Raw genomic sequence first — 26,229 nt, forward strand, 5'->3', positions numbered from 1 at the left:
TTTTAGTGATAAAGAAATGTGTTCACAGAGGGAGGAAGAGGAGTGGTGTCTGTGAGGAGGAGCAGCTGTCCTGCTGTGCTTTGTGTCAGGACGTCCTGAAGGATCCAGTCTCTACCAGCTGTGGACACTGGTTCTGCAGACAGTGCATCTCCTCATACTGGGACCAGTCTGCTTCATCAGGAGACTGGTCCTGTCCCCAGTGTGGAGAAAGATCCAGAAGCAGAGCTGGACTGCAGACAGCCAGTCAGAGCAGCTGTGTACAAAGTAAGACTGAACATCTGTCTGCTGATGGACTCATTTCTGAAAACTGGACTTCTTGTTGTTGTTCAGACATTGAAGAGTTTTCTTTCTGTTTTTCTTTCTTTCAGCAGATGTTGGTCTGCAGGAGGTTTTAGATGAACATAAGATCAGTCTGAGGAGGAGATGTGAACGTGTGACTGAAGGAAGTGATGAAACAGGAAGTAGAACCCTCCTCAACAGGATCTACACTGAGCTCTACATCACAGAGGGACAGAGTGAAGAGGTTCATAGCCAACATGAGGTGAGGCAGCTGGAGACAGCTTCCAAGATGGACGCCCTCCATGACACTCCAATCAGGTGCCAGGACATCTTTAAAGCCTTACCTGACCAACAGAGACCCATCAGAGTGGTTCTGACCAACGGCGTGGCTGGTGTTGGAAAAACCTTCTCAGTGCAGAAGTTCACTCTGGACTGGGCAGAGGGCTTGGAGAACCAACATGTCAGTGTGGTGGTTCTGCTTTCATTCAGGGAGCTGAACCTGATCAGAGAGGAGCAGTACAGTCTTCTGGAGCTGCTCCATGTTTTCCATCCAACACTACAGAAGGTCACAGCAGAGAAGCTGGCTGTCTCTCAGCTTTTGTTCATCTTTGACGGCCTGGATGAAAGCAGACTTTCATTGGATTTCACCAACAGGAAGCTGCTGTCTGATGTCACACAGAAGTCATCAGTCAGCCAGCTGCTGACAAACCTCATCCAGGGGAATCTGCTTCCCTCGGCTCTCGTCTGGATAACTTCCCGACCTGCAGCAGCCAATCAGATCCCTCCTACATGTGTTGACAGGCTAACAGAAGTACGAGGCTTCACTGACGCCCAGAAGGAGGAGTACTTCAGGAGGAGATTCAGTGATGAAGAGCTGTCCAGCAGAATCATCTCCCACATGAAGACATCCAGGAGCCTCCACATCATGTGTAGAATCCCAGTCTTCTGCTGGATCACTGCTACAGTTCTGGAGCACATGTTGACTACAGAGCAGAGAGGAGAGCTGCCCAAGACCCTGACTGACATGTACTCACACTTCCTGCTGGTTCAGACAAAGAGGAAGAAGAACAAGTACCACGAGGGACATGAGACGAGTCCACAGGAGCTGACGGAGGCTGACAGGGAAGTTCTTCTGAAGCTGGGGAGGCTGGCGTTTGAACATCTGGAGAAAGGAAACATCATGTTCTACCAAGAAGACCTGGAGCAGTGTGGTCTGGATGTGACAGAGGCCTCAGTGTACTCAGGAGTTTGTACAGAGATCTTCAAAAGAGAGTGTGTGATCTTCCAGAAACCAGTCTACTGCTTTGTTCATCTGAGCATCCAGGAGTTTCTGGCTGCAGTCTACATGTTCCACTGTTTCACCAACAGGAAGTCAGAGGTGCTGAAGAACTTCCTGGGAAAAAAATACAAGGAGTCATCTCTGAATGATTTCCTTAAACGAGCCATGGAGAAATCCCTCCAGAGTAAAAATGGCCACCTGGACCTGTTTGTCCGCTTCCTTCATGGCCTCTGTCTGGAGTCCAACCAGAGACTCTTAGGAGGTCTGCTGGGTCAGACAGAGAACAGTCCAGAAACCATCCAGAGAGTCATCAAGAATCTTAAAGAAAGGAAGACAAAATCCTCTCCTGACAGAAGCATCAACATCTTCCACTGTCTGATGGAGATGAACGACCTCTCAGTACATCAGGAGATCCAAGAGTTCCTGAAGTCAGAGAACAAATCAAAGGAACTCTCTGAGATCCACTGCTCAGCTGTGGCCTTCATGCTGCAGATGTCAGAGGAGGTTCTGGATGAGTTGGACCTGAAGAAGTACAAAACATCAGTAGAGGGACGACTGAGACTGATTGCAGCTGTGAGGAACTTCAGAAAGGCTCGGTGAGTCCAGATGTGATCATTAATATTATCAGTTGGTGATAGTTTAGTTACTCAGTCATAAACTGCAATCATTTCTTATTTGAGGTCACAGTAGCGCTGCCACAAACAATTATTTTTGTGATTATTTGACTAATCAGATCAAAAATAAAACATACAGCTTATTGCACCAGCATGCATCTGCTGTTATATAACTATCATTAGCTTACAGCTTAGAGTTTTTAAGGTATGTGCTAACTAAAAATAAAGACCAGATGATAGTTTATTAAACTTTTAATGAAATTTGCAGATTGTAGCAACAAACAGAAAGGCCCCCAAAATGTGTGCCGAGTTCTTCAGTGTGATTTCTCCACGATGAAAGCACACTGTGCTCCACATGGTTATGAAGATCTTGATTAACCACATTAGCTTCACATTAGTAACTTTGTCCTCGACAGCTCGGCCATCTTCAGAACCTGCCCAGGAATTGAACTGCACATGTGCACTGGCTCCAGACGTGGGGTTGTCCTGCATAGTCAGTGGTGTCAGTAGATCATTAAGTAAAATAATATGTAACTAGATTCCTTTGAAAGAGCAACCATGGACGACAAAGCTGGGCGGAGTCTGCTCTAAGACACCAAATGAGCAAATGTTTGCTGACCTGTATCAGTGATCACCTTTTTGTTGGCCTGGTCCCCCAGTCCTCCCACTCCCCCCGGTCCTCGGTGGATGCTGTCACTTCCTCTGACACTGGCTCACCATTTATGTTGTGTCAAAAATCAAACGTGAAGATCTAATTTACTCTAAACTCTCTGACTGTTACTAATATAGTCATAAAATATGCAACAACCACTGGAGATGGAGATGAAGCTTCAACTTGCAGAAAATAGTTTATTAAAATCAGTTTGAATAAACCCAAGGCTCAGAGCAAAAGAGACAAAAGCGCCCCCAAGTGGTCAGACTGTAGACGAACAGAATAAACCCTATCAAAGACAAACACGCTGGAAGCATCTTTTCTAACACTCCAGTATTTATTAGCATTTATTATAAATTTATTGTGACTTTGAAGACGTTCAGTGTTTCCTTTGGTATAACGGAGGTCTGACTACAGTCCAGTAAACACACTGATTAGGATTATAGATTAAACTGCAGTAATACTTTCACAGTGTGCAGTGATGCACAGGTCCGAGTGGTTTTACACTGAAATTCTCAACAACAGGAAACTATAAGAATTTGTTACTCTAATAATAAACATAGAAGAAGAAAAACATTTTTCATTTAGAGTTGATGAATATAAATGAATTTGAACTTTACAAACCAATCAAAGACAAACTGATCCATGTGAGTTTATAACAATATTCAAAGGCTGCTGCTGGACACAGACAGGTAACATCATTTTGACTTGCTGTCACCTGGATCTGGAGTCATAAACACTGAAGCGCTGAACATTAATACAAGTCTGTTTCTGCCAACTAGTGATAAACCTGCAGACTAATGGCTCAGAAAGCTAAAACGAGCCAATCATTTCTGTGTTTAGTTCCCCTGAAATCCTGCTGCTGTTCTGAACCATAGTTTCTGATCTGAAGGTCAAACAGAGTCATGATGGTTGTTTCTATTTGTCCCTTTTTAGTTTTGTTCCCCTGAAATCAGATGTGATATCAGCAGCTCTGAGTTCATTCATCATTATTGTCCAGTGATGACATTTCTGCTCCGTTTGGTGACAGTCAGCAGATTTTTCCTGAGTGTGGACGTGAACAGTCGTACCTGACAGCAGCAGGTAGCAAACAGAGATCGTCTTTCCAGCTGGAACTCTTCACTGAGCTGAACTCATTCAAAATGTTCTGGATTCAAGACAGGAAACAGTCCACATGTGTGTCTTCACTCTGACTCTGGATCAGATCTCAGTGACAGACTGTGGACATTATGGAAGCCTAAATGTGACACCATCTTCCTCCTTCATCTGCAGATTAAAGCCAAACAAAGATTCTCATTAAAAGTCTGCAGGTCTGAGAGAGACTCAATCGTTGTGTCATGTCAAACACAGTAAGAGGAGCTGAAGCACAGATGTGAAGAGCAGATGTTCATCAGATTATGACCTCACTCTGTTTTGTCTTCATATACATTCAGTCTGTGTTTATAATGCAGACTTTCTGCTTTTATAATAACACATTTTGTATTTTCTATGATCACAGACTGGCTGACTGTGGACTCTCAGGGACTCATTGTGAAGTTGTGGCCTCGGCTCTGAAGTCCATCCCCTCCCATCTGACAGAGCTGGAGATGAGTAACAACGAGCTGCAGGATTCAGCAGTGAAGCTTCTGTGTGCTGGACTGGAGAGTCCAAACTGTCGACTGGAGACTCTGAGGTGAGTTCACTGACTGCAGCTGTTGTTGTTTTTCTATATTTCTGATCTTTGATATTTGAAACGTTCTTTAGTTCCTAAATGTTCAGGATGTGTCTGAAGAGAAATGTGAAGAAGTTTGAGTGCTTTCAGAAATGTTGTGTCTTTCCAAACGACTGAACAACAGTTTTTCCTCTTGGCTCCAAATAGAAGTGACAGACTTGAGCAGCGTTCATTTAAAGGCTGACAGAAGTGGAGTGGTGACGGGGAGATGTTTGTCAGGACAGCTTTTCAGCCTCCACAGATTCATGTTGTGCTCCATCAGTCAGTGAAGATGAAGTCAGTACTGGTGAGGCTGTAGAGTGTGTGAGGGATGTGAATGAGGCTGTTGGAGATCTGATGATAGCAGATAAAAACAGGCTGCAGAGACTTTGAGCTTGTGTGGAAACAGACAGAGAAAAGAAAGACATGAATGTCAAAGCTAATAAAGGTGAAGTTAGGAGCTGTGATGATGTTCATGTATCAGAAGCTGATCGGGCTGCTACAGAGACGACCCACACAGCTGCTGTGGTGAGGTTTGTGTTAAAGCAGAGGAACACAGGCCCACACATGACAGCAAAGCAGGTTTCAGGCTCTGTGAGAGGATTTCAAACAGAAGCTGGAGAAGAGAAAGGACTACAGAAAGAAGGCAGCTGAGACCAGTCCAAGTGTTTCCATGGAGCCCAGTCTAACATTCATTTATACACTAACGTACAGAAGTGAACGGGAAAATGAATCCATAGTTTCAAATGTAGAAATAGTTCTCAGTTCATTTACAGAGTTTAATACAGTTCATGAGGAAATGTTCAGTTCGATTCAATTCGATTGGAATCTGGGAAATTTTGCCTCAGACAGAAATATTATAATTCAGTACATTTACATATTTTTGTGTCTATAAAAGGGAAGCTGGCACTTTCGAGACTTTATCAAATGTGTGAGCATCACAGCAGAGGCCTTTGTGTCAAAGTAGCTGAAGATAAAACACGGAAGAACATGAAGGTGATTTTCCTGTTCTGGGATTTTATAGAAATATTCTGCAGTAGATCAAAAACGAAAGAAAACCATGAATCAACACATGAACATTACCTGATGCTGCTGAAGTGAAGCAGAGCAAAGTTACAGTGTTTTTGTTAAAGACACAACTGAGCGTTTTGCAATTTGCATAATTTAAAAAAGTTTAAATTTGTTCAGTATTGAACAGCAGAAATTAGGTTTTCTTTTCGAAAGCAAGTAAAAGGAAAAAAACAGCGGCCGACAGCGCTGTAAACAACGGTAGACTTGTGCGTAACAAGCAAGCGAATAATGCAGAAAACAGATTTTTAGACAGGAAACTGTTCTTGAAGTACAGAGAGAGAGAGAGAGAGAGAGAGAGCTGTGCATGAAGTGTGATTTTATCCTGGTGGAAGCAAAACAGCAAAAGTCAGAGTGAGTTCATGACGATGTTTATGTGAAGCGTAGTTTGGATCTTCTTTTGCTGCTGGTTCAGTCAATATTGTTTGTAGAGAGATAAAACTAACAGCTTCAGAATCGAGCGCAAAAAGGACGTAAACACAAAGCGTGGACCCGCCGAAACATCAGAATCGGCGAGCTGTCGGCTTTCAGCCCCGACCGTGTCTGTGCCGTCAGTGAGAAAGGCGACATCTCACTGATTCTGATGCGTCGGCGGGTCCGAGCTTTGTGTTTACGTCTCTGTGCAGAATCCGTGTTCCTGCTCTCATTCACTGTTTCAGCTGTTTGGTGGTTGTTAAAGTTTTGTGAGGTTTAACCTGAGATTCTGACATTTCGGGCAAAATAAATTAATATTAAAAAATTGATTCAGGATTTTAATTAATCAATATCACGTTATCCAAGCCAGAATCGATTTTAATCGATGAATCGATTATTAAAACCCACTCCTAATTCAAAGCACTGAAGCATCGACTTGTTCCATTATCCAACAATGAAAACAAGAAACACAGACAGCTGGCCTTCAAAGTAAAAGCTGCTCCTTTTGAAACATGTTGGTGGTAAAATGTAAGAAGAGCTGAAGCACATAAATGATCTACGTGCCAAAATATTAAACACAGTTGATATATTTGTGTGAGTGTTGTGATTCAGGTGTAGATGTAATAATGTACATATAGCAGAGTTTCCTCTTCTAGATCAGCTGATCAGAGTCGGGCCAATCAGCTCTGAGCATGCTCAGTCTGAGTTATGGAGCCACATACTATGATTCACCATGGCAACGGCATGAGCAGAGGCTCCGTGTGAATCCAGAGGAGCAGAAACATGAATGATGACAGTAGATGTTTGTGTGAAAGTGCTGGAAGCAAATGAGTGTGTGATGTTCTTTCAGTGTTGCACTTTGTAGACGCTCCCTGAGCACTGGTCTCACAGCCAGCTGCACATAGAGACCAGTGTTGTTAGTCCAGGTCAGAAGATGACTTGTTGGAATGAAAATGAGCTTGTAGTTTGTCTGCTTTAATAATGTGACTGGAAAAAGGTGTTGGACTTCAAATATGTCCATTTCTGTCACACTTCACCTTTAAAAGTGAAGCCATGTGGTTCCTGGAAGGAAAAACACGACTTTTTCAAGTCTTTGTCCTGTTTTTATGAGAAATGTACGACTTTAATGTGAAACATTCAGAGTTTTTTCTCTTGTTGTGTTTGTTTGAAGCTGCTTCCTGTTGGCTTCAGCTGTTTGGAGTTTCCATTTTCTAAACTTCTACATTCTGAACCTTCTTCAGCTCTGAACAGATGATGAAACACTGAATGATTTCAAGCACTTTGTCTAATAAACTTACATCTTTCATTCTTTATACAGATTGAAGAACTGTGGTTTGTCAGATATTGGCCTTGATTATCTGGCAGCAGCACTGAAGTCCAACCCCTCGTATCCCACAGAGGTGGACCTGAGTGGAACCTACAGCAACCTGAAGGGTTCAGGAGTGAAGCATCTGTGTGGTTTTCGGGAGAATCCACGATGTCGATTTGAAACTCTGAGGTCAGTCAGCATGTTTTAGTTGTGCTGAGATGAATATGATGTGAAAGTTGTGCTGACACTAAACTGCAGACATCAGGCTGATATTATACTGATCCACACTGAGGATCTTCATGGTAAAGTCTGTTTTCTTCTTCTCTGGTTTAGTCCATTGACTGCAGCAGAACAATGTTCACATTTCAAACAGTGATACTCAACGTATGGCCCGCGGCCCACACGCGGCCTGCCCACCTTTCCTGATTCAGAGAGAGGGGACCCTGATTAACTGTGTAGCTTCTTCCTCACAGTTCTAAGTATCAGACACAACAATGAATAATCCACAGCTGACTGTCTTTAGCAGGTCAAAGGTCACGGCACACAGCAGTCTGTGAAACAGTTTGGAGCAGGAATTCTTGCACATTTACAAACTGACACTGCTGCACGGCATGCTGGGTAATGCTAGCTGCTCAGGTATGGGCGTGCTAATGGCTGTGAGGCTCTGTGGCTGCAGAACACCGAAGAAGAGAAAAGAGAGGTGGAGGATGAAGAAAAGAGGCAGAGATGAAGCAGAAGTTTTGCTCCAGAGAGGAGCTGTGTCTGTGTGGGTGGGGCTCAGACAGCTCCGCCCACACAGTGACAGTGAAGCAGGTGAAGAGTAATAAATGAAGACAGCAGACAGTATTTGATAAGCTGATGTACAAACATGTAGGTCGTGTCCAAATTCATGGGCTGCATCCTCCTGAGGCCGCATTTGTAGACCGATTACGTCACAGCGACACGTCGAAGGCTGTCCAAATTCGTAGACTCCTCCGAATGCAGCCAACAAATGCGTCCTCCTTTTCCCCGAATTTGAAGGATGGGTCGGGTGTGTCCTTCGTGGCCTACCATATCCCAGAATTCATAGCGCGGCCCAGCCAAACTCCAGTTTCCAACAATGGCGGCCGCTACTAAGTTTTAAAATTACTCATACTAATCTTTTTCGGTCACAAAATAAACTTTTAACATATTTTCAGGCGAGAAAGTAGCTGTGTAAACATCAAATATCTGCTCGGTTTATCAAGATACCGCATATTTGCAAAAGTGCTTCGACGTTTTCGGAGACGTCTGCTACCCACCAGCTCGATAGCTCGCCGGGAGCTCGAGGGTCACTGAAGCCGCCGAGAACGGCACAACTCCCGGCACATCATTTTCAGATCACCGCGGACTTTCGCTACTCAGGTTAAACGTGATATATAAGTCACTTAGACAACCTCAAAATGTTATTGTTTGGCTTTTTTCAGTGTTTTGTTTGTTCGTGAGTAAATCGGTTTGGCTGAGATTAAAGTTATTAGATTAGATTAGATAAAATAAAACTTTATTAATCCCCCAGGTGGGTTCCTCCTTGGTCTTTACAGAGCTGACTAAACGTCAAACAGAAAACTGATTAAACAGAAGTATGAGACGGTCGAGAATTTACGCCAGTGTCCTGTTATATTTTAGATAGCAAGGAGCAGACGGCTGAGTTTATTAAACTCCACCGAGACAGCGGTGACGCTAATCAGAAGGCTAGACCGTCCAATTTCCTCAGCCGTTTATTTCCAGCCTACCCGACCTTCTGAGGACCCAGCCCACGTAGACCGCAAAGGCCGGGTCCTCGGGAGGATGCAGCCCATGAATTTGGACACGACCGTAGAATGATGGTGGCAGCTACAGAAACAGGTCCATACAGACTGAAGCGTGTCTCAGTCTGAATGTACACTGCTGTTATAAGAGCTGTGGAAACTCAGGTCAAAAGGACGTAACCACACTGCTGACAGTTCCAGGACAGTCACAGAGTTACAGCATCATTTGTGACCATAAAGACAGAAAGCTCATCCAAATCCTGGGATTAAAAGTCTGTCCTGGTGGTGTCCAGTCAAACACGTCTCTGTGAAAGCTTCAATCCAACAGGCTCCAAAGTCCTTCTGCTCATTTCCTCGCCGGGTTCTTGATGCTCCTGTACCATCTCTCTGTCATCCTCCTCGCTCCCTCTTTGCACTCACAGTCTTTGTGCATCATTAACACTCACATGAGGAAACCCAAAGTTTTACTGGGCAGAAGATGATCATCAGTGACTCTGTCTTTAAAACACTCTTGTTAGAAATGTACGACTTTAATGTGAAACATTCAGAGTTTTTTCTCTTGTTGTGTTTGTTTGAAGCTGCTTCCTGTTGGCTTCAGCTGTTTGGAGTTTCCATTTTCTAAACTTCTACATTCTGAACCTTCTTCAGCTCTGAACAGATGATGAAACAATGAATGATTTCAAGCACTTTGTCTAATAAACTTACATCTTTCATTCTCTATACAGATTGGAGCGCTGTGATTTGTCAGAGATCAGCTGTGATTATCTGGAAGCAGTGCTGAAGCTCAACCCTTCGTATCCCAGAGTGGTGGACCTGAGCTACCACAAGCTGCAGGATTCAGGAGTGAAGCAGCTGTGTGTTCTTCTGGAGAATCCACAACATCAAATTGAAACTCTGAGGTCAGTCTCCACGTTTTAGTTGTGCTGACACTGTCGATCTGTGGAACTAAAACCTTTATACAGGAAGTCTGGTTCAGCTCTTTGTAGACCTTCTAATCTCTGATGCTCTGAGTCTTACTCAGTAGATGATGCAGAGTTGTGAAGCCGATGTGGGTGAGGACACTCGCCCAGCTCTAACTACTTTGACGTCCAGGCAGCTTCCCTGCTTGTCCTGATACAAACAAACCTGAGTAACCTTGCAGGTCAGATCTCATCAGTCACACCTGTTATGGCAGCTCTCCTCTAGATTGTAGTTCTTGTTAACCTGGGATGGTTTTAGAAGCCTGGACCACAGACTGCAAGGGAAGATATTACTGGGAAAGGCCAAAGCAACCTATTAGACCCATTAAACACTAACATAGATGAATACTCAGATTTAAAACTTTATTGTTTCACAAAGGGTTAAAAAGGGAACGTCCACAGTTTAGACTGCAGCAGATTTTATTAAAGCAGTTTGACAGGAGCAAAGCAAAAACACAAAGAATAAGTGTTTCACATATTAATACATATAACATAATAATAAAAGAAAAGCAAAAGAATGATAAAAAAGAATGAAAAAGTTGTCCAGAGCAGCAGGATGTCTGAGGTCTGCAGAAACACAAAAACACAGCAGCTAAAAATAGTTGTTGAAAGAAAACGAGGTGGGAGCTGCTGATTCCTGAGCTTTGATACTGGATTAGCTTCAGTAGTTATTCCCATCACTGCTGTAGGAGCTACATTTAGTCACAGCTGATTGTCTCCTTTGACCAATCAGAAGACTACTGTTGTAAAAACAAGCAGACAAAGAACCAATGAGAGTGAAGAACAGGATAAAGAGCTCGTGTGATGGAGGCAAAGCAATAATCAGCAGACTGTAGCAGTTTCTATCTGGATGAAAGTAGAAGGAGCTCAGCGGAGCTCAGTCCCATATCTTTGGTTAGAAACAACATCAGTGATTTCCTGCTGCTCGAGATGATTCCAGCAGCTCTCATTACAGCAGCTGATGAGAGAAACAGCTGATGGCTCACAGCTCGTGCACTGTTGGATCTCCAGATGTTCACGTGGCTGAAGTCTGTGAAGAAACTGTGGTCCACGTAGTTCACACGGCCTCAGATTGGACCGAGCTCCCTGGATCACTGCAGCATCCTCAGCTGGTACATGGACGTCTCTGCTCCTCAGTCTTGGAGCCCCTGCAGGTCCGTCCACACCACCAGGGTCTTCTCACTCACCTTTCCTTTGTCCTCGTCCTTCATCGGCCGTGCTGTGTCTTTGTTCCTGCGGTTTTGTTCCCACGATGCAGCGCTGATGTTCCCTCCTTGAATGCACAACAAGTACGGTGCTGATCTTTCTCGGGTGGAGCAGAGACAGATTGAAGTCTTTCAGGCTTTAGTGCCGACTTCCCTGACAGAGGCTGGACTCCATGGTCTGCACAGGAGGCTTCTACACTGTGTGGAGGTGACTCCTGGACTCGAAGACAGGCTGCAGGTACATGTGTGATGAAGAGGAGCTACAGCAGTGTGATGGAGCTGCAGGTGTGAAGGAAGTCCTGCTGTCCTGTCCCACCCTCATCTTTGCTTCCTCTGTCTTCTCTGGACTTGTCCTCCTGTTTCAGAAACAGCACTGCTTCATGCCGAGGGTGGACGGGAGCGTTGGCTCTGATTCTTTTACCGTCCACCACAAGGAGACACTGATGCTGACCTCCTGATTCATCTGCATGTGTTCTGCTTCACACTGCTCACCTCCACCAAAGACTTCACAAACATCTTCTTTCTTTGAGTCCAGTTTGTCCCACAAACACTTCCAAATCTCCTCCTCTGAGATTCTGCAGCTTCTTGCAGTGTGACTCAGCTGACTTCTGACAGACCACAGACTGGCACAGCATCCACATGTGTCTCCTTTCAAACAGGCTCTTGATGTTTCCTCCCACATCATTCTGGCCTCTCAGTCTCCTTTGTTCTCCAGCTCTGTAGCTCCAGCTGGTGAAGCTTCAGTTTTCCATGTTGGTAACAGTAAACTACAGCCTCTGCTGTCAGCTGGGTAACTAAACAGAGCTGCAGCACGTCTCTGCGGTGGTGCTACATCCAGCCTGCAGACGGCCGTCTACATGTTGTAGTGGTTTACAGTCACCAGGGGGCGCTGTCCCAGCCATGCAGGCAGTGGGCTGCTCTGCTTGTGCTGTTGTTGGTGAAGCTGAAGTGAAAGTGATAGGTTTGTAGTTTGAACCTATCCACTGGAACGTTAAGGACAATCTGCTACGCAGCAAAAAGCAAGACACAAGGCACCAAAGTTCTCTGGTTTACTCATGCATGAGGGAGACCTGGCTGGAGCCAAGCGTCGTTCCACCACTTGACCACCATCAGACTCTCAGCCAGGCTCCCCATAGCACTCCTTTTATTGTGGTTACATGAATATGCATAGGGTCATTAACATATAGCATCTCACATAGGTATACATGTGAACAAAGAATACTGTGTGTGTGTGTGTGTGTGTGTGTGTGTGTGTGTGTGTGTGTGTGTGTGTGTGTGTGTGTGTGTGTGGTACTGCTGATCAAAGGGTCATATAACATCCTTGGTCAGGAAGAGGGTAGACCCCCCTTCACCCTAGATGGTTCACCCTAGATAACATGGTGAGGAAGTCCAGCAGTTCATCTAAACAAAAAGCACTTAGACTAGAACAGACATAGCTACGTTAATCCTACCATAAAACAATAAGAGAAGGTACGACCTCTCTCGTGCTCCCAGGATGTGGGTGTGCATTCTAGTGTGGAATACACACCAAGCCCCTGCAGCCTGCTAAAGATCACACATCCTATCACTACACAATTGATTATACACCTCTAAGAATATATGGTTAAATATTTCCTAATACAAATGACAATAATAAAATCTAAACCCATCATCACCACCCTGTATTGTCATTTTTTAAGGCTATACGGCATATATATATCTTCAGCTCTACACCACTTGTCAACATTTTCAGTGCAGGCTTCATTTCATACACACATATTAGCCTTAGCATCCATGTCACTCTGCTGCAACAGTATGAAATTGGTAAAGGTGTTAGCAATCATTTTATTCACCATCGATCTTACACATGGCAAGATGCAACCTGTAAACAAGCAAAGCAAAGCCAATAATGTAAGAATGGGAGTCAAAAACTTTAGAAACATATTCCACCATGGTCCAGATGTCAACCAGGCTATCCAGCCTTGTGACGTGTCTCCTCCTGATGTGTGGTCCGCCACATATTTCTGCAGAGCAGTTAAGTTCTGCAGTGCCTCATAGATGTCTCCTCCAGTCGTATATCCATCCGGAATAAACGTACAACATGTCTCTCCAATCAGCTTACACACTCCTCCTTGTGATGCTGTTATCAAGTCTAGGGTCAGCCTGTTCTGCAGTACCATCGTTCTGATGGCCTTTTGCTCCTCCGCTAAGGCTGTTCCCAGAGTCTTAGTGAGATTAATGTGTCGCAGTAAGGCATATCGGTTGATCTCCACATGATCCCGCACCTCTGCAACTCCGATGTTTGGGATCAAACTTTGGAAGAATTTAGCTCCTCCACTCCAAATGCGGAATTCTCGTGGCACTCCAGTGTCTACTGTCACTCCAAAAGAGTTAGGTGAGGCTATATTCACCTCACGCTTCCGTCGGTTGCTAGGGTGATGTTCAACTCTGTCCATGAAGAAGACATGATCCGATAACTTCACCACGGCACACAATCCTCCCCATCCCTCAGGGAGTGATAGATAGGCTTTATGTCCACACAAGAAATACCAATCAGCCAAAACTCTTGTTCCTTTACTGCTCGGCACCATCCTTGCACATCCTGTCCACTTCTGACTCTTTGCTTTTACTGGTATCCTGTAAGCCCGGTTGGACTTGCATTCAGTCCTCCTTAATGTCAAGTTCTCAGCTCACTTTGCACTGGTCAAGCATTTCATACACCTGCTCTCATTCTCTGGAGGGCAGTAGGTGTATATGTATCCACATAAACGAAGCGGCAGCTCCCCCACTGACAGTGATCCATTGTTCATCACACACAACGGCAGTTGAGCTGTATTCAGCTTGTTCAGCAATATTATGTCTGGCAGTGGGTCTGACACTTGAGGCCAGGCCAATAAGTCAGTTTGCTCAGAACAATTCACATCTATAAGTGGCGACTTACTCCAGGTGATGTTCAGAGGTGTACTATAGTTGGCCTGGGACCAGAGGACTCTGTTGCCAGGATGAGTTGCTAAGCCCAACAGACACCAACTCCTGTCCTCTGGTATGCTGTACGGCCACAGTCCAGATGTATATGCGGATAACGGCATATGAGCACACACATAGCAGTCCGTCCTATTGTTCAAGTGAGCAGTTGTATTCATAAACTGCCACCAAAAGTTTGTAGAATAGCCATGAGGGTATTGGGTGTGGTTTCCTTGGACATACAGGGTCTCCACAGCTGACCATGATGACATCAAAGCCATTACACCCAGCAGGGTAGACAACACTTTACCAGCCATTCTGATGAGTACCTGTGGCTCAGTTGGTTTCTTCACCGGATTGAGACGAAGGGCCCTAGAGGCTTCCCCCCCCTTTGTACCCGGTCTTCCTGCCACTTACTCCGAGCTGGCCTGGATGTGTGTCACCTTTTTGCAGTGGCTTTGGTGTATCCAGGTGGGTCGTTCTGCAATCTTCACAGCAGTTGGTGTTGTCAGCAGAGCCTGGTATGGTCCGTCCCACCGTGGCTTCGACCAGCACTTCCTCTTTATGACCTTTATCAGTACCCAGTCCCCTGGCTTCAGACGTTCTTCCTGTACAGAAACAGAATCATCTGGCAGATTATTTGCACTCATGACTTCTTTGCTTTTCAGCATTTTAATCATCCAGTCTGCTAGTGTGTTTTCTTCTTCTGCTTTATCATTATCATTACAAAACACTGGAACTCTAAATGGCCTGCCATATATTATTTCAAAAGGCGTTAGGCCATTATCAGTTGGCGTGATTCTCATATACATTTTCACTAGCTCAATGCAGTCTACCCATGTTCTGCCTGTTTCCTCCATTGTTTTCCTGAGTCTCAGCTTTACTGTGCCATTAGTCCTTTCAACCAGCCCTGCACTTTGTGGGTGATATGAGCAATGGTTTTTCAGCGTTATCCCCAGATGTTGTGACATTTTCTCAATTACTTCATTCACAAAATGAGGACCATTGTCACTGTAAATAGTCTGGGGGATCCCATGCTCTGGGATCACATTTTTGCATATCACTTTAGCCACTGAAATAGCATCTGCTTTCTTAGTGGGGACAACTTCTACCCACTTTGAGAACGGGCACACAATCACCAGGCAGTACCTGTAGGTGTTACAGTTAGACAACTCAATGAAATCCATATGGATTACTTCAAATGGGTAGCTGGGTCTGGGAAACTTTCCTCTCCTAGGTCTGAGGTTTCCCTGAGCATTATGTTTACAACATATTAAACATGCTTTACAAAAATGTTTTGAATAAGCATTGAATCCCAGTGTGAAAAACTGCCGTTCGACTGCTGCCACCATCCCAGCTGTCGAGACATGGCAGAGCCCGTGGCTCAAACTTGCAGCAGTCCTATATAGGTTCTTAGGCAATATAGGTTTATCACAAAGATAGTAGACATCACCTCGCAGGCTTGCTCCTTTAGTGAGCCACAGCTGCTTCTCAGCTGGAGGTGAGTGTGACTGCATGTCTGCTAACACATCATGTGTGATGGGCGTAGTTTGCTCCTGTGACGCCAGAACATGAACCCCATGTGTTCCAAGGGCCGCTTCCTTTGCAATTTTATCTGCAAAGGCGTTGCCTAGTACAATGGGGTCAGTGCCACGTGTGTGTGCTGCACATTTACAAACCGCAACTTTACTAGGCAGTAAGACTGCTTTCAACAGGGCCTGCAACAATGTCGCATGCTCCACAGGTTTACCTGTTGATGTTGTCATGCCTCGTCTTGACCACTGAGCGGCAAAGAAATGAAGTGTAGCATATGCATACTGACTGTCAGTATATATAGTCACTGCCTCCTGTCTCTTCTGCGCCTGTTCTAACCACAATTTAGCGGACGCCACTTGTAACTCTCTCTCCTGTTTCAATTTCCCTGTCGCACAAGCTGCTTTCACTGTCAACTGGTCTACTAACATTTGACATTGTCCTACAACCAATTTACCTTCAAAATCATATTTCTTGCGCCAATGTCCTAAATACTTTGCGCTACCGGGAGCGAATTTCACCATAAACTTCTCGTCACCCTCTGACACACTCTTGGTTGCTTGGGAACCCATAATAACAACAACAGCTGCCGACGTCACAGACCACGTGTTCTGCTCCGCACACACTCACACAACAACAACAACAACAAAAAATATCCTCACACACAAACAACAAAAATTAGGCCTATTGTCTCAACGCAGTCTCACACAGTGACTGCGTGCTTTGTCGCACACAGTGGCAAAGACTTACATAGCAGTGATCACGCGCTTTATCGCACACAGTGATAAAGACTTTCAACGCAACCTCACACAGTGGATGCGCGCTTTGCTGCACACAGCGGCAAAGAATAGTCGCACACAGTGACTACACGCTTTATCGCACACAGTGATAAAGACTTTACAACTCAGCCTCACACAGTGGCTTAGATTTTTCACATACCTACTTGGTGTTGCTTATTGCGAGTAGCATCAGTCCCGAATCCCGTCAATCGTCATCCATCGAGGAGAAAAAACAGACGGCTAATCCACCGGCTCGATGACGAATTCTCACGCCTCGGGACTTTGCTGCAGGACCTCTATAAGTCCTGGCTGACGTCAGTCTGTCGGCGTGTCTCTTTTCCCCTCGGTGAATGTCGACTCCAGGGATCCGGCTCTCGAAGGACCAATTAATGATAGGTTTGTAGTTTGAACCTATCCACTGGAACGTTAAGGACAATCTGCTACGCAGCAAAAAGCAAGACACAAGGCACCAAAGTTCTCTGGTTTACTCATGCATGAGGGAGACCTGGCTGGAGCCAAGCGTCGTTCCACCACTTGACCACCATCAGACTCTCAGCCAGGCTCCCCATAGCACTCCTTTTATTGTGGTTACATGAATATGCATAGGGTCATTAACATATAGCATCTCACATAGGTATACATGTGAACAAAGAATACTCTGTGTGTGTGTGTGTGTGTGTGTGTGTGTGTGTGTGTGTGTGTGTGTGTGTGTGTGTGTGTGGTACTGCTGATCAAAGGGTCATATAACATCCTTGGTCAGGAAGAGGGTAGACCCCCCTTCACTCTAGATGGTTCACCCTAGATAACATGGTGAGGAAGTCCAGCAGTTCATCTAAACAAAAAGCACTTAGACTAGAACAGACGTAGCTACGTTAATCCTGCCATAAAACAATAAGAGAAGGTACGACCTCTCTCGTGCTCCCAGGATGTGGGTGTGCATTCTAGTGTGGAATACACACCAAGCCCCTGCAGCCTGCTAAAGATCACACATCCTATCACTACACAATTGATTATACACCTCTAAGAATATATGGTTAAATATTTCCTAATACAAATGACAATAATAAAATCTAAACCCATCAGAAAGCGAGAGTTAAAACACTGAACAGTGTCCACTGAGCTTCTCATGCTCAAAGAAGTTTAACAGGAAGGACGACTCGTCCATCAGGCGTCCAGCTGTCCGTGACCGTGTCCACAGCAGAGTGTGACCGAGGCTTCATGCTAACACGCACACATGAAGCTAATACCACCACGAGCAGCTGCTCAGTGGATTTGGAGGACAAATGTCTGCAGTTTCTCACAGGCAGTATGCAGAATGTGGATCTCCACAAAGACTGTGGAGAGCTCGTCCCACACTCTAAATCCACACTTGTCTGCACAAAACTTCTCACACGTTCCCGTCACAAGTGTCTTCTAAGTGAAGCTACCAGGTTCAGGTGCAGCTTGTTTATCTGGAGCTGCAGGAGATGATCCATCCTCACAAAGCAACACAGCAGATATGCAAACACACAACACAACCAAAGGATTCTCTCTGCATGTCTGTGGCTGATGCTGCTGGAACGAAGCTGTTTGAAACCTTGTTGTTCTGCACTTTGGGACCAGAAGAGGAAACTGAAGCTCTGTGCAGAGGGTCCAATGGAAGCAGCCAAGCGCTGTAAGTGTCTGCTGTACAGGGATGCTGGTTCAGCTGTGGCTCAGTTTCACAGTGTGACTCAATAAAAGCAGCAGGAAATCAAAGCTTGATGCTTTCATCAGTGTGGAAATAAGAAAGTTTCCTGTGACAGACGCTGGAGCTCTTTCACTCTCAGCTTCACAGTTTCAGCTTCAAACTTCTTCCAACATGTTTCTAACACGGCCACATTCCACCTTAATGGAGCTGATATCTTGTGCATCAGCACATTTTCTAAAGGCAGCGATCACATCTTTAGTTTTGGATGTTTAACTGCAGATTGTTTATGTGTTTATAGCACATTAATTACAGCAGCAGCGTTGACCACAGTGCTGTACAAGAATCCAAAATAACTATTAAAATAACTCCTAATATTAATATCACACATCAAATATCAAATAACTCTCATGCTGTATTAAAAGCCAGTGAATACAAATGTGTTTTAAGAGCAGATTTACAGAGACTGACAGCAGGAGCTGGGGCTGTTCGATAGAACGATGTATATATGATGACCATATGAAAACGTCTATCGTTTCATATCACGCTCTTTGTTTCCTGCTTATGTGTTTGTGTTTTCCAGATAAAGCTTTCAAAATAAATCTGAAGATCCTGTTGAGAGTTTTCAAAATAAATCTGAAGATCCTGTTTAGAGTTTTCAAAATAAATCTGAAGATCCTGTTGAGAGTTTTCAAAATAAACACAATACAGTACTGCGGTCGCTCGTTTATCGAGTTACGTTCTAAAAATAAGTCTCAGAATGAAGTAGCAGCTTTATGTTTTACAAGTATTATAGAAGTTTTAAGGCAATTAAACCCTCACTGCACACTTTATACACTTTTCTCAGACAGGCATGAACATTTTCACACTTTTCTCTCTTGTTTAAACAAAGTTCAAACCTTCATAGAAAAATAAGTTCATTATTAAAGAGTGAAAGCAAAGTGTTTCTGAAATGTGTCAAATCAGCCTTTGCTGGCATTAAATGAGCTTCTGTGTGAGGAGCACTCGTCCATGGCCTGGGCTCCTCGCTGTCAGGTAAAGTTTCATAAAGCTTTTGAGTTTTTCTGCAGATAATGTTGGTGTCCAGCACGATGTTCTTTTTCCTGCGGTCACTGTCACAAAGCCAAAGCTGACTCCATCCTTACGATGTTCTTGTTGTGGACAGTTACAACCTTTTTGCCTCCTTGTTGAAACTATGATGGTCAGCATCTTCCTCTGCCTTTGGCTGCTACCACAGGTGCAAAACGTCTCGTCATCATTGTTGTTTGTTGGGACAAAACGTACAAACATACAGTGCAGCACTGCAGAGTCACACTGCTGTAAATTTGAACACATTCTGTACTGTACAGGAGACACAGCACGAGATTGGCTGACAATGGTCTACAGCCAATCAGGACGCAGAACACAACGCGCTGTAAAAAACAAAAACATGCAAAATTGCACAAAAAAGATCAGCGAAACAGCGAGGCCGCCAAAGGTGAACTGTGTTACAGCGAGGGACCAGCGTATATGTGGTTGTTGGGACGATAAATGTCTTTGAGCTTGTGTCAGAAGACGAGCTGCAGCTTTCTGGACCAGCTGCAGTCTTGCCAGGCAGGTCCCACTAACTCCAACATATAAGGAGTTACAATAATCCAGCTGGGACGTCATGAAAACGTGGATCGCCCGTTCAAGGTTTTTAAAAGATAGAAATGATCTCACCTTAGATAAAAGCCTCAGTTTGAAGAAAGACCGCTGTACAACTGAGCTCAGCTGTTTTTCAAATTGCCGTCAAATATAAGCCCCAAATGTAATAATGCGATTTAATAAAAGAGCTGAACCAGTCTAATAGAGCGCCCTTGATGCCGCCATGCTCCAATGGTGAGGTCAAGATGCTGTGGTCAAGGCAGCGGTCAGATCCAAAAGCACAGCTGAGTCTCCTGATCAGTGGCTGATAAAAGATCATTAAGAACTTTCCAAAGGGCAGTTTCAGTGCTGTGAAGAGCTTTAAAACCAGACTGAAACCTTTACAACAGATTGCAGCTGAACAAATATAATCTTTTACAAAATCTTCGACAGGAAGGGAAGCTTTGAAATAGGCCTGAAGTTTGAGCGGACAGAGGATCCAGATCAGGTTTTTAGTACAGGCTGTACAACAGCATGTTTAAAACAGGCTGTACAACACCTGAACTAAGACTGCTGTTAAAAATCGCTAAGATGTCGGAACCGACAACCTTTAAAATCTTTTTAAACACGTGTTGGAACAACTTCATTTGGACAAGATGATGTCTTTATAGCATCACATCGTTCCTCCACCTGATCAAACCACACAGGCTCAAACTGATCAAAAACAGCTGAGCAGGTGAATATTTTAGCCCCGGTGCGATCTCGGGCGAGAGTATCGATGATGGCCAAAGGGCAGCGTCCAGCTCTACGGCCGCTGAAGAGCAGACTCAACAGACGCGCGTGATGTGGATCCTACTGCTCTAAAACTGGAGCTTCTTCAATCCATTAAAGAGGACATTAGTACGCTGTTAAAAGAAGAAGTCAGAAATGCATTGAAAGAAGATTTTGACAATATAAGGGCTGACGTGCAAGGACTGAGAAATGAGATCGCTAACAGCATGGCGGCGACGTGCGGCGAAGTTGATGGAGTAAAGGTTACAGTGAAAGAAGCTGAGGATGGGCTGTCAATGTGGAGCGATGAGGTGACCACCCTGCAGTCTACAGTAGAGAGTATGAAGGAGGAGCTGTCTGACCTGAAGGATAAATGTGATGAAGGCAGGAAGCGGAGAGCTAACATCCACATCATAGGGATCCCAGAGGGCCTGGACTCGAGCTCCTCCACGGCCGTATCCGTGCTACTACGTGAAGTGCTGGGTATGGATAAAGACGTTATTGTCGACCCCTCACACAGGAGCCCTATCCTGAGAAAGCCAGCTGGTGACCCGCACGCCGTCATAGCCGAGCGTCACTACTACCAGGATTGTGTGGCTACGCCGTGCCAGGGCCCAAGCCCCGCTTGAGTTTAACGGACAACCTATTGCAATATTACGACTGGGCGATATGACCCAAAGTTCATATCTCGATATTCTTTAGCTGGATGGCGATATACGATATATATCTCGATATTTTTAAAGCCAGAAAGTTCGAACAAAAAGAGAGTTCTTAGTCAAAGCTGTGTCCCAAATCTCACACAGGCACATTTATTAACATACAACGTAGATGTACATGAAACAATTACTCAGAAATAAATGATCAGCATTTATTAAATAATAATGCTCCATAAATAAAAGAAAACAATGTTGTTTTTGTGCATAACAAAAAGCTCACAATCGTGCAGTCAAAATGTAAACAGACGCTGAGCATAATAACAAGCAGCTGCTCTGTTCCCAGGTTCTACTGCGTGACTGACAGCCTGGAGTTTGAAACCCTCTTTGTAACCGTGTCTCTTACAGGTGCCATTTATGGTCCTTATACACACTCAATACAGTAATATTACGTTGAAGCAGAGTACGTATCACTCCGCGAGGCTCCTCGTAGCTGTAATGCTCCAACAATCCATCAAGCGGTGCGGCCTCGTAGCTGAGCAAAGTCGTACCAAAACATCTTTTGAAAGGTTTCTGAGCGCCGTGTAGCACATAAAATCGGTTCGAGGTCAGTAAGCACAACCAGAATTCATCCATAAGCCGCACTGTCGATTTATGAGAAAATTACAGGATTTTAAGTGTAGAAAATATAGTTTATGGTTTTCCTTTGATCTTAGCAAATATCTACGCCTCTAATTGGGACGATCACAGATTTTTCACTAATGTCTTTGCGCGGCTCCCCAATATGTCATCACACAATATCATCTTTGAGGGAGACCTAAACTGCTCATTATCTGCTATGGACCACAGTTCACACAAAAGTACACTTAGTCCAAAGTCAGCATGCGTCATTCAGAGCTTTCTTGATAATTATGGGCTGGCTGATGTATGGAGATTTCATAATCCTGCTTCACGTCAATACTCTTTTTTTTCTAATGTCCATAAAACATATATTTGTATAGAAAAACGTCTCCCTTTAGTTACAGAATGTGATTATAAGACTCTGGTGATTTCTCCTCTTGTTTTTTCAATGTGTATTCCTGATGCCTGCTCCAACTATCAGCCATGGAGATTCAACTCAGTGTTGTTAGCAGATGAAGAGTTTGTCAGTTACAAAAGGTCTCAAAGAGATTTTTTTTCTATCAATCAGACCCCAGAGATGTCATCATCAGTCATTTGGGAATCTCTAAAAGCATCTGAGAGGCCAAATAATTTCATTTTGTGCCAAACAAAGTGCAACACTGAAAGAACATCATCCATAAATATTGAGTAAGAACTGGACTCTCATACAGCGAGACTCAAATGCCTTTAAACATCAGCTTATCCTGCTGATCCAAGTCCAACACTGAGTTTGTAAAAACATGTTTGTCAATCATTTTGTTTGGTTTCTGAGGAAAATGATTCAATAACTTGCTGCTAATACACAACATTTCATCATATTTCCTCATAACCCTCTTTTGTCTGACCATTTGATCCCATTTGAATTTGCAATAAAGGATCCACAGAGTTTGGTGACAATAATGACAGTAGATGTTTGTGTGAAAGTGCTGGAAGCAAATGAGTGTGTGATGTTCTTTCAGTGTTGCACTTTGTAGACGCTCCCTGAGCACTGGTCTCACAGCCAGCTGCACATAGAGACCAGTGTTGTTAGTCCAGGTCAGAAGATGACTTGTTGGAATGAAAATGAGCTTGTAGTTTGTCTGCTTTAATAATGTGACTGGAAAAAGGTGTTGGACTTCAAATATGTCCATTTCTGTCACACTTCACCTTTAAAAGTGAAGCCATGTGGTTCCTGGAAGGAAAAACACGACTTTTTCAAGTCTTTGTCCTGTTTTTATGAGAAATGTACGACTTTAATGTGAAACATTCAGAGTTTTTTCTCTTGTTGTGTTTGTTTGAAGCTACTTCCTGTTGGCTTCAGCTCTTTGGAGTTTCCATTTTCTAAACTTCTACATTCTGAAGCTTCTTCAGCTCTGAACAGATGATGAAACACTGAATGATTTCAAGCACTTTGTCTAATAAACTTACATCTTTCATTCTTTATACAGATTGTGGAGCTGTGGTTTGTCAGAGATCAGCTGTGATTATCTGGCAGCAGCACTGAAGTCCAACCCCTCCCATCTGAGAGAGCTGGACCTGTGGGGAAACAACAAGCTGCAGGATCCAGGAGTGAAGCATCTGTGTGGTTTCCTGGAGAGTCCAGGATGTAAACTTGAAACTCTGAGGTCAGTCAGCATGTTTTAGTTGTGCTGACATGAATATGATGTGAAAGTTGTGCTGACACTAAACTGCAGACATCAGGCTGATATTATACTGATCCACACTGAGGATCTTCATGGTAAAGTCTGTTTTCTTCTTCTCTGGTTTAGTCCATTGACTGCAGCAGAACAATGTTCACATTTCAAACCTTCAAAGAAGAAGAAAAATCCTCCAGTGGAAAATTCACTGTGAAACTCTCAAACTCTTCATTGCACCTTAAAGTCTGTCTGACACTGAAATCCAAAGCAAAATGTGCGTTTGCTTTACAGACAGCAGTCCAACACAAACATACACACATCATCCAAAACACAGTCCAACATCCAAATCTCCTCCACTGCCAGCATGAATGATGGGAAAGAGAAGGAGCAACACTCTGACATTCAGGGTTAGAATGAGTTTCATCAAGCAGACTGTGAAGATCAAAGCTGCATTAGAAAGCTTACATGAATGAATGAGTGGACAGAAGTGGACAGAGATCATCTGAAGCACTTCAAAGGCTTTAAATCAGCACATTTCTCTTTATTCTTTATCAACTCTGTTAGTTTCTCTCAGTTTTCTGTGGAATGAAGCTAACAGCAGGCTAATAAGATGCTGACCAATAGGTTTCTATTAAAGGTTGTAATTTGTATATGAAAAAGTGCTTTGGCTCAGCAGGGATCAGCTTACAGGTAGAATACAGCTGCTGGATGGGATTAGCATGTCATAGCTATCTACCAAACTGCTAACTGGGGGATTTCAGGCCATCTATGGATCATTTTTGCTAACTGTTTATTCAGCTTAGGCTCACAGGGCTGCAGCCTGTGTCCTAGCTGTCATAGGGCAAGAGGCGTGGTCCACCTGCACAGGTGAGCAGTCCATCACAGGGCCAACAGAGAGCGACAGAGAAGCACTCCCTTACATCCACACCTACAGCCAATGTAGAAGCACCAATGAACCTAAGCAGCATTTCATTGGACTGTGGGAGAACATCCAACCTCCACAGAAAGGCCCAGCTGACCAACAAGCTTCAACCTACAACCTTCTTGCTCTAAGGCACTAGTGCTAACCACTTTTGCCCATTTCAGCCCAAATCCTGCATCTTCCTGTTTCTGACTCCAGGCCAGCTCCACTAACACTTTCTCATCAGACACTGCCACCTAGTGGAGGAAGTCTTAGTTCCATTTGAAGCTTCAGATTACAGTTAGTTCCTTTACAAAGAGGTGGTGGGGCCACAGCACCATCATCACTGAGTGCCATAGGACACTTAACCTTTGTTTCCATATGCTGGGAACTTCCTGTTGTTCCAAGGAGGACTGGAAAATGTGTGAAAATCTCCCAGTCACTTCCTCACAGCACACTTCAATCATTTCCCTCCCACAGCATCAGGACCAGGGCTTTTTCTCTCTTTGGTCCCACTAAGAGATTTCCACACAAACACCTCATCAGTGGGACTCTCAGAGCTACCAGCCCTTTGCTACAATCACAAAGCTCTTCATTGAAATCAATGATATCAAAGCTGGAATCAAATGAGTCCAAGTCTTCTGCTGATTCAGCATCACATTCATCTTTGCTCCTTGTTCTGCATCCCCACCATGGACTTCATTCCTTTCCAAGCCAGCCTTGAGTGTCCTTTATTCAGCTCATCCTCTGCTTTACTTTTACACCTGATTTTAGCTGCTTTATCTCTCTTTCAACAGGTTTCTGTGCCTCAATCTTTTTCTTCTCTCCCTCATAACAAGACAGCTTCTTCTGCCTGAGAACATGTTGGAGTGATTTACTAATCCAGGGCTGCTTATTGGGGAAAATACTTCCTGTTTCCAAAGTAATCCCCATTTTTCCCAGAAAGAAATGTCAGTAGAAATCGATGATCTAAGTGAGAACATGAGCCTTTAAAAAGTCCCAGTGGGTGCAGTCAAAGCAGTCCCTCAGTCCCAGTATAGAGTCTTTGGTCCAGACTGGAACAACTGTGTGCCCAGTTTGAGCTCTCTTCAGTGCTGTGACCTGACAGACCCAGAGGGGCCATCACATCACATTTAGAAGCTCCCCTGATGGAGCCACAACACATGTCCAATACTTAGTCTGTCTTGTTGGACCAACTGGAAGAAATGATTCAAGGACTTAGTCACAGAACAGAGATTCAAATCTCCAAAATCCAACTGGCTGCATCAGGACATATAGTCTGAAACTCTGCACAGTTTCCTGTTTGAAGCTGCTTCCTGTTGGCTTCAGCTGTTTGGAGTTTCCATTTTCTAAACTTCTACATTCTGAACCTTCTTCAGCTCTGAACAGATGATGAAACACTGAATGATTTCAAGCACTTTGTCTAATAAACTTACATCTTTCATTCTTCATACAGATTGTGGAGCTGTGGTTTGTCAGAGATCGGCTGTGATTATCTGGCAGCAGCACTGAAGTCCAACCCCTCCCATCTGAGACAGCTGGAGCTGAGTAATGACGACTCCTCTTCTTCAACTAAGAACAACCTGCAGGATCCAGGAGTGAAGCATCTGTGTGGTTTCCTGGAGAGTCCAGGATGTAAACTTGAAACTCTGAGGTCAGTCAGCATGTTTTAGTTGTGCTGAGATGAATATGATGTGAAAGTTGTGCTGACACTAAACTGCAGACATCAGGCTGATATTATACTGATCCACACTGAGGATCTTCATGGTAAAGTCTGTTTTCTTCTTCTCTGGTTTAGTCCATTGACTGCAGCAGAACAATGTTCACATTTCAAACAGTGATACTCAACGTATGGCCCGCGGCCCAC

The 26,229-nt window shown here is 44.2% G+C and overlaps 1 protein-coding gene and 1 pseudogene across 1 annotated transcript in view; one reads left to right on the forward strand and one right to left on the reverse strand.

Annotated features, from left to right (window-relative positions):
• Window positions 1-26,229, forward strand: part of LOC146548066 (NACHT, LRR and PYD domains-containing protein 12-like) — a 45,526-nt gene that overhangs the window by 13,557 nt on the left and 5,740 nt on the right. The window contains exons 6-12 of the mRNA XM_085265022.1: window positions 29-264; window positions 369-2,154; window positions 4,323-4,496; window positions 7,315-7,494; window positions 9,797-9,968; window positions 23,277-23,449; window positions 25,819-26,016. Of these exons, the coding sequence (XP_085121148.1) occupies window positions 29-264; window positions 369-2,154; window positions 4,323-4,496; window positions 7,315-7,494; window positions 9,797-9,968; window positions 23,277-23,449; window positions 25,819-26,016 (2,919 nt within the window). The remainder of the gene's footprint in view (window positions 1-28; window positions 265-368; window positions 2,155-4,322; window positions 4,497-7,314; window positions 7,495-9,796; window positions 9,969-23,276; window positions 23,450-25,818; window positions 26,017-26,229) is intronic.
• LOC146548067 (uncharacterized) lies at window positions 12,957-14,523 on the reverse strand (annotated as a pseudogene).

The sequence above is a fragment of the Mchenga conophoros genome, linkage group LG23 (assembly GCF_057382185.1).
Source record: "Mchenga conophoros isolate Kocher_MC1m ecotype Shallow Benthic linkage group LG23, M_conophoros_male_GT1.1, whole genome shotgun sequence".
Taxonomy (NCBI): Eukaryota; Metazoa; Chordata; class Actinopteri; order Cichliformes; family Cichlidae; genus Mchenga; species Mchenga conophoros.